Below are 16,616 nucleotides of genomic sequence, written 5' to 3'. Positions count from 1 at the left end.
TCTGTTGCCATTCTTTTACTTGTGATTGCAATTTGAAGTGAAGGCTAATAAGAACATCATGCAAAAAGACATTAAAGAGAAAAAAAAAAAAAATTAAAATATGCATTGCAGATTGCTTTCATACTTTACATATCAATTGAGGGAGACTTCTAAATATATAACTCGTTTAAACCAGATAAAATAGTTTGTTTTTTCAAATTTTACCTACCTAAAGCTCTTATTCTATAACCGTAGAATATTGAGCTCATTAAAAGATATTTATTTTAACTTATAAATTGATTAAATTAGTTTATAAGCTCTAAAAATAAGCTGAATTATTTATTTATAATAATTTTTAAACTTATAAATTGAGTTTATATAAAAAAAAAGCTAATTTAATTAAATATTTTCATATATTTTGTTCATTTAATTTTTAAAATTTTATTATAAATCTTATTTAAAATCCTTTCAATTGTTTTAATAATAAATGTATTTAGAAATCATTTTTTATCAGTTAGTTGAAGACCAAATACAAATACGCAACTATTTAAAATTTTAAATGCTTATAAGTTAAATTTCATAGGTTAAAGAAAAAATCTCTAAATGTGATTCCAATTCAAAATTTTATGGAACTTAAATAATTTTAATATCATTAAATTAAAATTTAAATAAAAATTTTATTTAAAAAATATTGAAAATTAATTTTTTAAAAAATATTGAGAAATTAAAAATATGTGGTGAGTCAAAATTTTCATCTTATCGTTTATAATTAACAACAATGTCCCATATAAGGTATGACAACGTATAGGGTATTCATGAAAATCACCCTATCCGAATTTAAATTTGATTAACATTTTTAAAATCTGAATCCATCCTGAATCTGATTAAAATTTATTTTCAACTACTCGAATCCGATTATTATTATCTAAAAAATTCCAAATCAGTTTAATTTTATATATTTTAATTAAAATTTACATAAAAAATTATTTTTATTAATAATTTACATTTTAAAAATTTAATAACTTCATAAAATGTTTAAATTTTATTTTGTATAAAATAAAATATATAAAAATTTATAAATATTGTTATAAAAAATATACATTTTATATTTAATTAAATATTTATATAAATGAGAAATCTATATCCAATCCGAACCCATCAAAAATCTATATCTAACTCGAACCCATTTAAATTTTAAATTTAATTCTATTATAAATTTAATTATGTACTATCTAAACATATTCTGTTAGAGTTCGATTGTAATAGGTACAACAAAAAATTTGACTTGTTGTCATTCCTAATCGAAAAACTAAATTTAAACCTAATTAAATCAATTTAATTATTTTGACTCGGCTAATTGATTTATTTGATTTGATTATTGATTTTAAAAAATTTTATTTTTTATTCATTCGATTAAACTGACATTAATGAAAAAAAAAAAATACCAACCGAATTATGAGAAGGGGTTCACCTAATCTGAGATGCCCAGCCCAGTATCTCAGCACTCTGAAGGTCCATCCATCTCCTATTTTCCCCACTAATTGGGTAATTTACCATTCTGTTGCTGAACCCAAATGAGATTGGTCACGGCTACTGCTTTCCCACAAAAGTCTCGCCTCTCCCTGCTGCCGCTTGCCGTCGCCCATCTCTCCTCCCCTCTATTCTGGCCATCTGCTAGTGGATTGCTTGATCTGCTACAGTGCTAATCTCAGGTACTTTCTTTTTTTACTTATTCAACTATCATTGCTACTCTGTGCTATTGTGGTTTACTGGTTTCTCACGAAAGTTTTCTTGAAATATATTCATGTATATATGTTTTCAGCCCTCTTTCGTTTTTGTCCCTGCATTTACCTGCACTTTTTAGATGTTGAGTTGGTGACTTGTACAGAGCAGTATGGGGAACTGAATCAAACAAAAGCAAGTGTGGAGTCTAAATGGAGTTGAGGGGTTGAGGGAAGTTCATAAAACACTTTTCAGATTTTGCTGTATGATGATAGTGTGATATCTGGAATTATATTAAATGAATGAGTAGATTTTGGAGAAGCATTAGCATTTCTGCTGATATATTTTTTTTCCACTTTCTTGTGATCATTTTTCTTTTTTTCTTTCTTGATTAAGGACAACTGTGGAACACATGCTCTGCTTCATGCTTTCTTTTGATTTAATTATCTAACATATTATCCTGTCAATATGATGCTTGTAAATATTAAATTGTATATAAGAAAGAAATCATCACTTCTCTGAATTGATTTTTATGTATGTATAGTATGTCGATTTTTGGTAAATTCGGTTTGTTTTAAACTGAACTTAACAGAATCATACTTAGCGATTTAGTTCAGTTTAATTGAAAATCGAACCAATCGAATGCTCCCCTACCCATACACATACAATAGCATAGAAGTAGCTAGCACTTCAGAAACAGAGCAGTAAGCATCTCTGTCTCTGTCATGGCAAACAGAGAGGCAGAGCAGCAGGGCTGCCGGGGTGGTGACGCTTTTGGGGATATTGGTTGGCCCATTTGTGGCCAAAGTCTAGTGGTCTCTGAAATTCAAGGGTTTTACTGTTTATCAAAGACCCAAAACCTCCCAGCCCATTTAGAAAATCAGTGCTTCCTTACTTTCTCTCACCATCGCCGTAGCACCACCACCACAGTCGTATAATCCTCCATTTAAATGTTATTGTACCCTCTCTAACCTTAAACAACATAATTTCAACAGCTATTACTCTAATCCTTGCCACCACTGGACTCTCCATTTCCATAAACAAGTTAGAAACTCAAAGCTCTTAGCTTGCACACTGAATCTTATGTTCTCATTTACTCATTTTTTTCGAGGTGGCATCCTTTACCTTTGTCAGTGCTTGTAGCTTTTTACCCTGCCTGTTTCGTAGTGGCTTTTCAACTTGTTGCTATTCAATTGTTCGACAAAATGACACTGAGAAATAGTAGTTTAAAATAAATCATCTTATACTTGATTAATTGTATGAAACATAAACATATGCATTCAAATTTTTTTATATATTTGATTGTTTCTAAGAGCTTTCATATCTCGGTGGCTGTTGGATTGTAAATTCAATCCTTTCTCAACATTTATATTAGTAGGATTGAGCCATAAACATGGAACCATGGTCAATGCTTGTGGCAAATTCAAGTTTTGAAGCTTTTGAATTTAATTGACAGAGTCATACATGGCGTTGAGGCGCTTCTTTGGGTTCTCAGATGGCGAGCTGATGAGGTCAGATGCTAAACCTTGCTCCAGGCTAATGAGGCAAACAGCTGGAATTTTTTCCGTTGGAGGGGCATTGGGATTCTGGATTCTCTGTAGATTGCATTATGGTATGTTCTGCTTTCGCTATTACATTTCTACTAACCTTTAACTCAACTTAACTCAATTAAGCTTTTATCCAAAAAATTTGGGGTCGGTTATATGGATTCTCTTTCTTAACTCTAAACGATTTTGAGTTAAATTCTCGAAAATGTGTAATGCTTCTAGGTCATATTGTATTACTCTCCTCTAAGTCAGTTTAGGTCTATCCCTTCTTTTCTTTCTATTCTTTGCCCTAATGTGCTCTACTTGTCTAATTGGAGCCTCCGTATGTCTACGCTTCACATGATCAAACCACTTCAATCTCCCTTCTCTCAACTTATCCTCAACTGGTACCACTCCTACCTTTTCTCTAATACTTTCATTACGGACTTTATCTAGTCTAGTATGGCCACTCATCCACCTTAACATTCTCGTCTTCACAACTCTTATCTTAGACACATACGACTCCTTCAGTGCCCAACACTTACTATCATATAACATGGATATAACATGGCCGGTCGTATGGCTGTACGGTAAAATTTTCCTTTCAATTTATTTTCTACTAACCTTTACATTTGCTAAATTTTAATTGATTGCTTGCGAGGTTGTTCATGAGTGAATCTGTCAATTTTAATTAGCTTTTATTGAGCACATGCAACATCTTGGTTATGGAAGTGTTGTTTTATTAATTATTGATATGCCCACTTATGATATCTTCCAATTAAGGCACTACCTGGGCTATCCTTTTGATAGACGCTTGCGAAGCATGGGATCTCATGGAGAAGGTCGCACTTAGTTATAGAAAAGTATATGCGTAGTCATCACTGAATCTAAATGTGATCAACATCAGAGTTAGTCATACAAAACTCAAGGAAATGTTGGTTCTAGCTAGGTCTTATAGGCGATCATCTCTGTAATAATGGAAAGATTGTTCCATTAAAGTAATGGACGATACAAAGATGAATCATATACTTATTAAAGGAAATGAATGGGGAAGGAAACTGTAGGGAATAGGGATAGTGATTGGCAAGCAGGATCCAAATTGAAATATTTGATGATTGAGTTCTAGTGACTCAAGTTTATGGTGTTGCAACCACAGCCTCTATGTAGATAAATGAGTTCTTGTTGTCCAAATGGTCTGGAGCAGGAGCTGCAGGCCTTTAAGGATTGGCAGTTGCGTGCTGGCAAAGGTAAGAGTCCTCCTTATGCATCACCCAGGTTCAATTTCTGGCTTCATCTGTCTGTTAACCCTCTTGGCTGTCTTATCAGGATTATGTTGCTTAGACAGTATTTATTTAGGATTCCCTGTTACTGAGAAAAACAAAATTTTGGAGCTATGAAAGTTCAAGGGAAAAACAGAAGAGAACATAAAATGGAGCATTCCATTCAGAAATTGAAAAAATGGAAGGAAATGCACTGCAATGAACTGTTCTCAAGAATTTTTTATGTGACGCTTCATGCATGAGTTATTTTCTGCTTTTCATTATTTAATACGATGTGGCTAGATGCTAGTGTATTTAATATGCGTCTCAGAAGCAACTATTTAGTCTATTTTTGTTTTGCCTTTGCCTAGTTATGGTTTGTTATTGATTTATGGCATGTAGTTAGCAATGGTACTGTGATTTCTTATTTCATATTTTGGTTAAATTACCTGTAACATTCATGTTGCATTCTCATGCAGGTCCTAGAATTACAGTTCCTAGGAGCCTTCGCTGGGCTACTTGTGGAGCTATTTCTGTGAGTTCAACCTCTGCTCTCCTGGTCCGCCTTTTCAGTCCTGAATGTGAACCCCAGAATATAGCTGCTTATGACAAAACAAAATAGTGATACATCACTATTAAGGTTGAAACTATTGTGCATTAGATGAGCCCATCTATCAGTCTTTTGCAGAGACATCCATCCTATTATATATTTCCTGTGATGAACATTCTTGTGTATAAAGTGATACGTTCATCTTGAAAAGGCTTTGTGGAACAGTTAGTCTTGTCTGAGGATTAGTCGTCTTTGATTTAGCATAGCCATGAATATTTAGCATGGATCTTCCAAGTTGGTTTCCATCATTAATCTGTAGCAACATTATGCCTCGTGATATCCTTTTGATCAACAAATAATGCTCATTGTGAGAATTAAATTTATAAGAATATATGGCGCTACGATGGAGCAAGTATCCACACATATTAGCTAAACCAAGTACTTAATGAATCCCAAACCCTATGAGAACAGCTATTGTTCACCAATGCTTTCAGTTTTCATAACCCTAACAGCTATGAGATACCCCTACCAAAGGGTTCCCTTCCATATGAATATCAAAGTCCTGCACATCTTTTCAGCTGTGCTTTCATAACCATATCAGCTACCAAAGCAGAGTATAAAACAATTACCTGTCTACGATAACTTTTTTTTTCCTCTCCTGGGTACTTAAACTTCAGCAGGCTTTGCATGGAAGCAGTGCAATATCTTTGTAAAGGACCAAAAACCTCAAGATCATAGGATGTTGTGAGAGATATCCTAGGGTTTCGAATGGTGAAAATTATGTTCCAAGTAGTGAGATTACTGAGTGGTGCCATATTGCCAATGGGGTAGGTGAAGTTTTTAAGCTTAGAAACATAGAGAATCAACATTGAATTAGAGGAAAGATCATAATTTAGATGCTACTGCTATGAGAAACACCTTCAAAGTCCCACTTGTTGCTAAGATTAAGCAATTTCAGATAATAAAATTATTGATTATCTAAATTACCAAAAAAAAAAAAAGTTGCTTTCATAGCAATAAGGAAATAGGAATAATCTTAAAATATTACAAGTTGTAGATACAAGTGACCAAAAACTAATAAATTATTAAAAGGTAAATGATCTATAGTCACAGTTTGTGTGTGTGGTACCTCATGCACTAGACAAGAACCAATTTCAAAGCGTCAATTGAAAACTACAAAACATATATTAAAGAAAAATGATATTAAAATCCTAGGAAGAGAAAATGTCATTATCGTATAGTTCCACCATTGTTTTTGCCTTCTCACCTTCCACAGTAGAAGATATTTTCTTTTAATTGATTGACGATGCTATTTCTATATCCGTTTTATAATAATTAAATTAATCTAAATTAAATAATAAAAAATAAATTTATTATTTAATTAACAAATGTTCGATAAAAAAAAAATAGTAATAATAATAATAATAATAATAATAATAAAACTAATCACAAAATAAGATGGCGCGAGTGGCAGTCGAAGCATATTGAATGATGCAGAGTTAATGGAAGTGTACGTATGTCAACAAAGCATTATTTTAATTCATCATCTGTCTCCTCCTCCTCGTCCACCACCACGGCCTTTCTCTATGAGCTATCCTCTCCTCTCCTACCCCTGATTTCCACTCCAATGGCCACCCACAACCGCCAAAACCATACCCTCAACGGCGACCACTGCCACTCTACCATACCCATTACCAAGAGGCCCAAACTTTCTTCACCGTCTCCCACCTCCTTTATCACCCACTCCCAAATCCAATCTGAATTCTCCCACCATGACTTATCCGTCGCTCGCATCAACAACGGCAGTTTCGGCAGCTGCCCTCAGTCTGTCATCTCCGCTCAGCAACGCTGGCAGACCCAGTTCCTCCGCCAGCCTGACCACTTCTACTACAACCAGCTCAAGCCTGGTATCCTCCACTCTCGATCCATCGTCAAATCCTTAATTAATGCTGACCAAGTCGACGAGGTCTCCCTCGTCGACAACGCCACCACCGCTGCCGCTATCGTCTTGCAGAAATCTGCGTGGTCCTTTTCCGAAGGTAGATACAACAAAGGCGATGTTGCTGTAATGCTTCATTATGCTTACGGAGCTGTGAAGAAGTCCGTTGAAGCTTACGTCACGCGCGCTGGTGGGCATGTGATCGAAGTTCAGTTGCCGTTTCCGGTGAAATCGAAAGAGGAAATCATTACCGAATTCCGGAAGGCTTTGGAGAAAGGAAAAGAGAATGGGAAGAAAGTGAGGCTGGCTGTGATTGATCATGTCACTTCCATGCCTAGCGTGGTGATTCCTGTTAAAGAATTGGTTAAGATTTGCAGAGAGGAAGGTGTAGACCAGGTTTTTGTTGATGCAGCTCATGGGATTGGGTGTGTTGATGTTGACATGAAAGAAATTGGGGCTGATTTCTATACCAGTAATTTGCATAAATGGTTTTTTAGTCCACCTTCTGTTGCGTTTTTGTATTCAAGAAAGTCGAACGATAAAGGCAATGATGATTTGCATCACCCTGTGGTTTCCCATGAGTATGGTAATGGGTTGGCACTGGAGAGTGCTTGGATTGGAACTAGGGACTACAGTGCTCAATTAGTAGTTCCTTCGGTTTTGGAATTCATCAATAGATTTCCAGGTGGGATTGACGGAATCAAGAAGAGGAATCATGAGGCTGTTGTTGAAATGGGGGAGATGTTAGTTAAGGCATGGGGGACTCATCTTGGGTGCCCGCCAGAGATGTGTGGGAGCATGATCATGGTTGGATTACCTGCTTGTTTGAGGATTTCGAGTGAGTCAGATGCTTTGAAGTTGAGGACTCATTTGAGAAATAATTTTGGAGTTGAAGTCCCAATATATTTTAGGGCTCCAAAGGATGGAGAGGTTGATCCTATTACTGGGTATGCTCGGATTTCTCATCAAGTCTACAACAAGGTTGAGGATTACTACAAATTTAGGGATGCCGTCAACAAAATTGTTAGTGATGGCATTACTTGTGCCTGTCTCCCTAATTGAAGAGGTATGCCTTTCTTTCAATCATGATGGTCTGTAAGCTGTTTTATCGTGAATTCAGTTATTCTTTTTCATGCCTGTTACTGTTCCATCATTCTATAAAATAGGCGCAATCTTGAATCAGTAATCTATTTTTGTATGATCTTTTCTCCAAAATAGTGTATTTTAATTCTGAAATAGGGGAAGGTTAGTCAATGGAGATTGAATTTAGAACTAATTCAAATTTTTGTGCTTTAATCTAAATGATTCAGAATAATGAATATGCCGAGCGTCTCTTATGCAATTTGTCTGTCATGGCATATTATTCTTGAAAAATGCCCAACTTTTAGAACTTTGTGGCAAGAGTATAATTAGAGCAAGTGGTGGCACCCTAGATGCTCTTATAGAATTAGTAATGAAATAATTAATTAAAATTGTTGCTTAAAACGGTCTCCATTTCCTATGTTGTCTGATGGACCCCTTGTTAATATGTGGTTTGACTGTAACAACTAGGCAAAGCATTTACCCACAAGTGAGCGTAGTAGCTTTTTCTTGAAATATTGTACGTTTCTGCTGATTATTGAAATTTAAGTGATTTTCTTCTAATTTCTTTGCAGATGGTGTTTGTATTGATGTTAATGATGATACTAGATAATTTAAGCTTAATCTTAAATCTCCCATTTTTAGTCACATTCCCAAATGACCTCCTTGCCCCTTGTGAGTGAACTCTGCCTTATGTTAAGCTCTGGAATTAAAGGCAACTATTGGTCTTACTTTATCATTCACTCAAGCTTCTGCTGAGAACAAATGCGTTGCCCAATAATTTTTCTGGTGATAGTTTTGGTTGTGCTTTTTTTCTGTTCCCATTACCACACTTAAATGCAGCATATCTAGCCAATCACTAGCAAGGCCACCCAGAACTACCACAACCGAAGTCCAGATTGCAGGGAAGCCTGTATTAGCATATAACTGCAGCACCTCAAAAGAAATTTGGAACATGCATTGAGTAGTTCTTACTAAGTTAGATCTGCAGTCAAGTAATAAATCTTTGTGATAAATATTTTCATATTGTCAATTCACTTCCTCAAACAGTTGGGCTGGTTTCCAATGGATTGCATTGCAAATTGATTTCAAAATTTTCTTAGTAGGTAGCACAATAATACAATTGAACTGCCCCTCACAACCCTTCCTCCTCTCTTATGAAAAGAAAAGAAAGAACAACTCTGTTGCTGTTTACCATTATTACTGTTTTAAGTCATTAAGAAAAAGTGGGCATCCCTAGAGTCCGAGGGGTCATCTATCTTAATGTTCCCTTCCCCTTTTTTCTGGCATAGAGGCTGTTTGCTTGAAAACTATATATTGTTGTAATTTTAAAAATTGGATAGATTTTTTTTCGTCTCCTTTTTCCTTACAATTCATCTTGTATGCGTGCCTACTCCTTTCTTCAATAATGCATTATAAATGTGTTTTTTTAACACTCCTACTTCATTACTACTGCCAGCATCACCTTTTAATCCCTTTCCCAGTTCTTTTTAGGAACCCGATTCTCACTCATGTTGATTATTGATGGGATTCCACATAAATGGTCTAATGAGAACAAAAAAATTCCCTCCTAAGGTCTAACTATGGTGAGCAGAATTTCTTGCTTTGGTATTAAAATATTTGTTATTAGAGTGCAGCAGCATTAGTTGGCAATATTTTTCTATGCATTTGAGTTCTGTGAAAGAAGGTAATATAGCACCAATCAATTTGTTGCAAGATTTCCATTTGTTATCATATATGAGAAATCGTAAATTGTAAAGATTACGCTAAAACATCCTAGGCATGTTTCCAGTTCCAGTTGGTGCATGCAAGGAACAAGTCAACCATCTTTGTGAATTACAATCTGAAGTTTTGAGTTTTTCTTGTAGTGATGAAACCTATGTGATAATGCCTAAATTTGATTTGCCAATTTATAAGTTTCTTGTTTAACCTGTCTTTTTCTGTTTGTTTGTAGTTAGAGGCACACTAGAAGTATTCCAATGAATAACAGCCATTATACTTGGCCAGTGGTCATGGTTTCGGTACCATGAACCCCTAACCTCCCTCCTCAAAAACATGGACGAATGCATCACAGCTGCAGCATTTGTTTCAATGTTATGAACTTGTCAGTTGTTATCATAAGAGATCTTTTTGTAAATGTTTCGATGACAATTTTAGCATTTGCATGCTTTAATTCTTCAACCATGTAAATAAGCCTGACTTAATATAGACTGGACTGGACAGTCGTTCATGAAAATGAATTTGCATGTATGTCCCATTGACCAATTTTGTGGGCCTGTAGTAGCTGAGTTGTGGATTTTAATTTTGTATGCCAGGTCAAGTCAAGTTGTATTGTTGATTACTAGTGCCCTGTGGATCACCAATTTTGAGTTATATTTAACTTGGATGAAACTGAAAATCCTGATGCATATCTGTTGTTTTAGAGCTTACGTAGTAGCCTGCAGAAGTTCACTAAACAGTCCAATATAAATACAAAGGGTTGTGATGTTCTGTTTCAGAAAGATAAAGTAGCCATTCTCGTAGGATGATTCCCCTTGTCCCTGAAGCTGGCTATCCTTTTTGTTTGCTGTGATCTTTATGATTAAGAGTCCATTAAGAAAATAATATATGATTTGATAGTGTCAGGTCCAAAAAGATTCTCATGGAATATGCTCTGATAACTGATATGCCAGTGTGAAGTTGGCTTCATTCTTTTGGAATGGAATGGCAAGGCAACCACCACCAATGGCTACAAGATATACCAAAAAGCTTGCCTAAGCTCATGTCCATTGATCTGTCCAAGTTGAAATCCTCTCTAACAACTACTGAAAAAGAATAGAAAAATGCAAGTTGTAATCAACATTCTACAAGATTAATTATTAAAATAATCTATTTTCAAAAATTATTTTGTTTAAGAAAATGCCAGTTAAAATACATTTTTAAGGTTCAAAACATAAGCACAAAATCGCTAATTGAAATAACACTTTTAACGCAAATTCATTGCTCTCCTACTTCTCTTGTCAGTGTGTGTTAGCGTGCAGGAAATGTTTATGTTACTTAAAGAAAATATCATTTCAAATAACGATTTTTTAAGCATGCATCAAATCATTGGAACGTGTAAATTGCAAAGAATTTATTCTCTTCAACTGCCTCAATGGCTCACTGATCCCTTCAAATGCAAATTTAAAGCCCTCCCTTCAAATGCAAATTTAAAGCCCTCCCTTGCATTCATATTCATACCAAATATATATATATATAAATTTTTTCTCTTTCTCTCCCTTCTAAAAAAAATTTTCTTTAATTCTTCATAGCAAGATTTAATTTTTCATGGCAAGAATGATTAATGCATATAGGTATTTTTTAGATTTTGTTATGTTATATTTATTAATTTTATATCTATTTATTGTAATAAATAAATATATAAATATTTATTTTAGAATTATTTCTCAAAATCACAATTAAGGAATAATTTGAAATAAAATAAGAGTACTGCAACTCTTTTTTAATTTATATTCTTGTTATGAGTGTAATTCTTATCTTTATTGATTTTAATTGTACTTTAAATTTATAATATTATAACTCTTATTTTATAAAATATGAAAATCTTATCTGAAATTCTTGCTCCGCTTTAAATTAATGAAAAATCCTCACCTAGTAAAAAGATTAGCCCATCTTGCTTTGATTTGTTCTCACCTTAAAAATATATTTCTATTTATATTATAAATATTTTAGGATTGATACAATCATAAAAATGTATTAAGGAATAGTTTTAAATAAATTCAGTTCATGTAAATTTAGTTATATTAGAAAAAAAAAACTAATTACATGATGTAAATAGATGAAATTGAAGATATATTATAATATAAATAATATATTTATAATTAAACACATATTAAAATATAAATTAAATGCTTCTCTTAAAAAATTATATTTATAATGTTCATTATATTAAAATATAATGTAATTAATATAAAATATAATTGAACATATATTAAAACAATATTTGTCCTTCTTTTATGTCAAAATCCAATATAGAAAATCAAGTTGATATATACATATATAAAAAGTAAAAAACAAGTTAACTACAAAGGTAATAAAAAAAAAAAAATAGAAGAAAAAGGGAAGAAGAGAGAATCTTACTCAAGTAAAGGATATTCTTATTTAATATTTTAAATATGAAAACACTTATTTAACTGATGATTTCTATTTTAATATATTATTTTAATAAATAATTTAGATTTTATATTATTATAATAAATAGTTTTTAAAATTATATTATTTTAATAATTAATCCCATTCTACGAGACAAAACATAACCATCCCAATTATGGGGGGATCCAAATGCTTCCTGATTCTGTAGCTGTATGTTTCAATACGTATTTTCTTAAAGTAGGAGCAGAAGTCAAAAAATTTACTAAGTCTACATCATGACCTGACTCGACATTATTGAAAATCAGTAACTTAACTTACTAATTAAGTTTACAATTACCTGCACTCCAAGATAAATTTTTATTTTATTGTTGATGAAATGACTCCATAGAGAATTTTATGTCTTATATAGATTACTAATCACAAAACTACTTCTACTTCTGTAGCTTAAGGGTGACTAGCATTGTGTTGTCCAGAAGAGACCATGAGGTGGTTGTGGGGTTTTGAATGACCGTGTCCATGCCAATTAGAAAAATCTTGATCTTTGTTTGATTTATAAAAACCGAAATTGCTTGGACTGGATTTGGCAGATCATGGCAGAGACTAAACTAATAGCAATTTGCCAGTTGGGGGGCGAATTTGAGACTGATAAGGATGGTTCGTTGCCCTGTAGAGGTGGTGATGCCTATGCTATAGACATTGATGACCAAATGAAGTTCAATGATTTCAAGATGGAAGTGGCTGAAATGTTTAACAGTAGCATCAATATCATGTCTCTCAAGTACTTTCTCCCAGGCAATAGGAAGACTCTCATTACTATCTCCAATGATAAGGACCTAAAATGGTTGCTAAAGTTTCAGGGTGATTTTGTCACCACTGACATTTATGTAATACCGGAAGACATTGTTCTGCCTGATGTCTCAAACTTGCCTGCCAGTTGGTAGTCTTCTCCGTTTCTAAGCTAAAATATATCGTTGATTTTGGTTATCAAGCAGAACAACATTCTCAGAAGCACTGTCTCCTGTACCTCTGGCTGTTGTGGATGGGGTTGTGGATGGTACCATGCAATCAGCTATCCAACTCACTGGACTTCTTGATGTTGTAGTTGATACCAATCATGTTGATGTTCATATTGATGAGACACAGATTGATCAACCACTTGACATTTCACCTATTCTTCCTCTTGTTGATTCCATTGATGATAGACATGCTAAAGGTGCACAGCAGTGGCAAAATACTATTACTGGAGTGGGCCAAAGATTCAGCAGTGTTAACGAATTTCGTGAATCATTGCGTAAATATGCCATTGCACATCAGTTTGCCTTTTGGTATAAGAAGAATGATAGTCACCGCCTGACTGTTAAGCGCAAAGCAGAAGATTGTCCTTGTAGAATTCATGCATCAAGGCTGTCAACCACTCAGCTAATCTGTGTTAAGAAGATGAATCCAACACATACATGTGAAGGTTCTGTAGCAACAACAGGATATCATGCAACTCGGAGCTGGGTGGCTAGCATCATTAAGGAAAGGTCGAAAGTTTTTCCGAATTAAAAGCCAAAGGATATTGTCAATGACATCAAACAAGAGCATGGGATCCAACTAAACTATTTTCAGGACTGGCGTGGAAAAGAAATTTCAAATGAGCAACTTCAAGGTTCTTATAAAGAGGCATATAATCAGTTTCCCTTGTTCTGTGAGAAGATAACACAGACTAATCCAGGCAGTCTTGCTACTTTCACCACTAAGGAAGACTCAAGTTTCCAGCGTCTATTTGTCTCATTCCATGCCTCATTGTATGGTTTTTTTCAAGGTTGCAGGCCTCTCCTTTTCCTTGTTAGCATACCCTTGAAAACAAAATATCAAGGAACATTATTAGCTGCAACAGCTGCAGATGGGGATGATGGTTGTCCCCTGTGGCTTTTTGCTGGAGTAGATAAAGAAACTGATGATAACTGGCATTGGTTTTTGGTACAACTGAAAACTGCACTCTCAACCTCTTGTCCCATAACATTTGTGGCAGACAGGTTTAAAGGAATCAATTGCTGATATATTTAAAGTATCACGCCATGCCTATTGCCTTCGGTACTCGACTGAACAATTTATTCAGGATTTGAAGGGGCAGTTTTCTCATTTGTTGAAGTGACTCATGGTTGAGGACTTGTACTCTGCTGCTTATGCACCTAGGCCTGAAGTGTTCCAGAGGTGCATTGAAAGCATCAAGAGCATTTCACTAGATGCTTATAATTGGATCATACAAAGTGAGCCTCAAAATTGGGCAAATGCGGTTTTTCAGTGTGCAAGATATAACCATATTTTGTCTAACTTTGGAGAGATGTTCTACAGTTGGGCATCAGATGCTCATGAGTTACCAATAACACAAATGGTTGAAGCAATACGGGGTAGGATTATGGGGTTGATTTATACACAGCGGGCAGAATCTGATTCATGGATGACAAGGTTAACTCCAATCCATGGAGGAAAAACTTGAAAAGGAGAGCTCAAAGTCCCATTCCCTTCAAGTGCTACTGTCAGCTGGTAGCACATTTGAGGTTCGAGGTGAATCAATGGAATTGGTGGATATTGATAGATGGGATTGTTGTTGCAAAGGGTGGCAGCTAACTGGTTTACCTTGCTGCCATGCTGTTGCAGTCATTAGTTGTATTGGAAGGAGCCCATATGAATTTTGTTCAAGATATTTCACAACTGAGAGCTGCAGATTAACTTATTCAGAATCAGTTAATCCTATACCAAATATGGACTGGCCTGTTAAGAATGATTCTTCTGAGGTTACAGTGACTGTAACCCCTCCCCCAACCCGCTGTCCTCCTGGACGACCGAGTGCAAAAAGATGTGTACCACAAGATGTAGTTAAACGTCAGCTTCAGTGCAGTAGATGCAAGGGTCTTGGGCACAATAAATCCATTTGCAAAGAGCTTTTGTACAATGTTAGATGAGCTTTTGTTAAGTGTTAGGCGCTGTTAAGTATTCGCTATTGCACATATTGCACTTCATAATACCTCTTTCCGCAGTACTGGAAATCACACAGGACAACTAGTTTTACTTGATGTGCATTTTTAGATGTTGCTTTCATTCGTTCATCCTGATATGAAGTGCATATAGAGCCATATATCTACACAACTTGTTGCTTCTTCAATGTTGGTCAACAAACTGGCCTAGATGCTGAGCCTAAGTGCACTGCTTCTTTTCTATATAAACATACACTTGCACTGCATGTTTTTTTGAGTCGGTAGAGTTCCTGAGATGCATTCTGTAGAAGCAATTTAAGTATTCAGCTAATCAAATTTTAATAGAGGCAGAAGCTTGTGTTCCATGTTGTTCACACTTGAGAGAAAGTGACTCCATTTGAGATAAGAGTCCTGAACCTCAAGCAACTTATTGAAAAGAAAAGGGTCTTGTGTGTTTCTGTGAAAGTGGCTTTCAATTATATGCATCTTTTAGCATGTTACCATTCCTCATGGTTTTAAACAAGGAAATGATGCTCAAGTCTTGTCACCAAGGCCTCTAAAGCAATGACATCGTTCCAAAAGGGCTCACGGATCCTCTAGTTAAAGCGTTGCCACTTGACATTTAGGACAGCCTATGGCTCGCGGGTCCAAAGGAAGGAAAATAAATCATCCATACGACGTCGTTATGATCATGCTTGAGAGGCTAATTTTTAATTAATTATGATAAATTATTATTTATTATTTTGTGTGCTTAGTTTGACAATTACATTATTACATTTTTAAAAATTTGATTTCGTCAATTAAATATTCTTTATTTATATCTATTTATAATTTTTTTTTAATCTATAAAAATTTATGAGTAATTTTTTTGACAAAATATCTGTGTTGACTTTTAAAATGTGAGTAAATATTCATATAAACTCTTCAATTTTTCTGAAATTTGAACAAATATTTCAAATTAAAAAAAAATTAAATAAGCCCTTTAAATTTTAATAATAAGTCAAATAAGTTCTTAATGGATAAATACATCCTTTAAATTTTAAAAATTTATTAAATAAGCTTTGTAACTTCTAAATATAGATCAAAATTAAATTATAATTTACCTCAAATATAATTTCAACTACGGTCGTGTACGATAATTTTCTTATGGATAGGGTCCTTATCAATAACCTCACGCATCTGATTTGCAACATATCAATAGATATGTATTGCATTCTATAGCAAATTGAGTTATTTTTGCTGAATAGCTCAAAAAGTTTTTTATGGGTTTATCATTTTTGTCACAGTTTTTATAGATAAGTTTTTTTAATCATTTGATAAAGAACAATTTGTCAATTTGCTTCAGGATGTAGCAGATGTTCATCGGAGTCTTATAGATCAAATATGCTCAAAGTAGCTAATGAGAACCTTGTGTACTAAAACATTTTTTGCACGACCTTAGGTTGGATTTGAATCGGAAACAAGTTA

The 16,616-nt window shown here is 34.3% G+C and overlaps 2 protein-coding genes and 1 pseudogene across 4 annotated transcripts; all 3 read left to right on the top strand.

Annotated features, from left to right (window-relative positions):
- Positions 1 to 1,523: 1,523 nt before the first annotated feature.
- LOC110653719 (uncharacterized) lies at positions 1,524 to 5,444 on the top strand. Of its 3 annotated transcripts, none has more exons than XM_021809479.2 (3): positions 1,524 to 1,691; positions 3,158 to 3,313; positions 4,966 to 5,444. In XM_021809479.2, exons 2-3 carry the CDS (start codon positions 3,166 to 3,168, stop codon positions 5,106 to 5,108), a joined length of 291 nt encoding a protein of 96 aa, XP_021665171.1. In that variant the 5' UTR covers positions 1,524 to 1,691; positions 3,158 to 3,165; the 3' UTR covers positions 5,109 to 5,444. The 3 variants fall into 3 exon arrangements, with proteins under 3 accessions (XP_021665171.1, XP_058002908.1, XP_058002907.1); XM_058146925.1 differs by having other exon boundaries at positions 1,535 to 1,691; positions 3,080 to 3,313; XM_058146924.1 differs by having other exon boundaries at positions 1,535 to 1,691; positions 1,802 to 3,313.
- Positions 5,445 to 6,498: 1,054 nt separating this feature from the next.
- Positions 6,499 to 10,320, top strand: LOC110653717 (probable L-cysteine desulfhydrase, chloroplastic). The gene is made up of 2 exons (XM_021809475.2): positions 6,499 to 8,041; positions 10,010 to 10,320. Exon 1 carries the CDS (start codon positions 6,553 to 6,555, stop codon positions 8,035 to 8,037), a length of 1,485 nt encoding a protein of 494 aa, XP_021665167.2. The 5' UTR covers positions 6,499 to 6,552; the 3' UTR covers positions 8,038 to 8,041; positions 10,010 to 10,320.
- A 2,440-nt stretch (positions 10,321 to 12,760) lies between these two features.
- On the top strand, positions 12,761 to 15,265 carry LOC110653687 (uncharacterized; annotated as a pseudogene).
- Positions 15,266 to 16,616: the final 1,351 nt, after the last annotated feature.

This window comes from Hevea brasiliensis, chromosome 5 (assembly GCF_030052815.1).
Source record: "Hevea brasiliensis isolate MT/VB/25A 57/8 chromosome 5, ASM3005281v1, whole genome shotgun sequence".
Taxonomy (NCBI): Eukaryota; Viridiplantae; Streptophyta; class Magnoliopsida; order Malpighiales; family Euphorbiaceae; genus Hevea; species Hevea brasiliensis.
The sequence above is the reverse complement of the archived record's forward strand: the minus strand, read 5'-3'. Positions and strand labels throughout refer to the sequence as shown.

Excerpts from the sequence above, each read along its gene's own strand:
- LOC110653717 (XM_021809475.2), top strand. The coding sequence starts at position 6,553 with ATGTCAACAAAGCATTATTTTAATTCATCATCTGTCTCCTCCTCCTCG.
- LOC110653719 (XM_021809479.2), top strand. The coding sequence starts at position 3,166 with ATGGCGTTGAGGCGCTTCTTTGGGTTCTCAGATGGCGAGCTGATGAGG. Across the intron at positions 3,314-4,965 it reads TCTCTGTAGATTGCATTATG|GTCCTAGAATTACAGTTCCT; the intron begins GTATGTTCTGCT and ends ATTCTCATGCAG.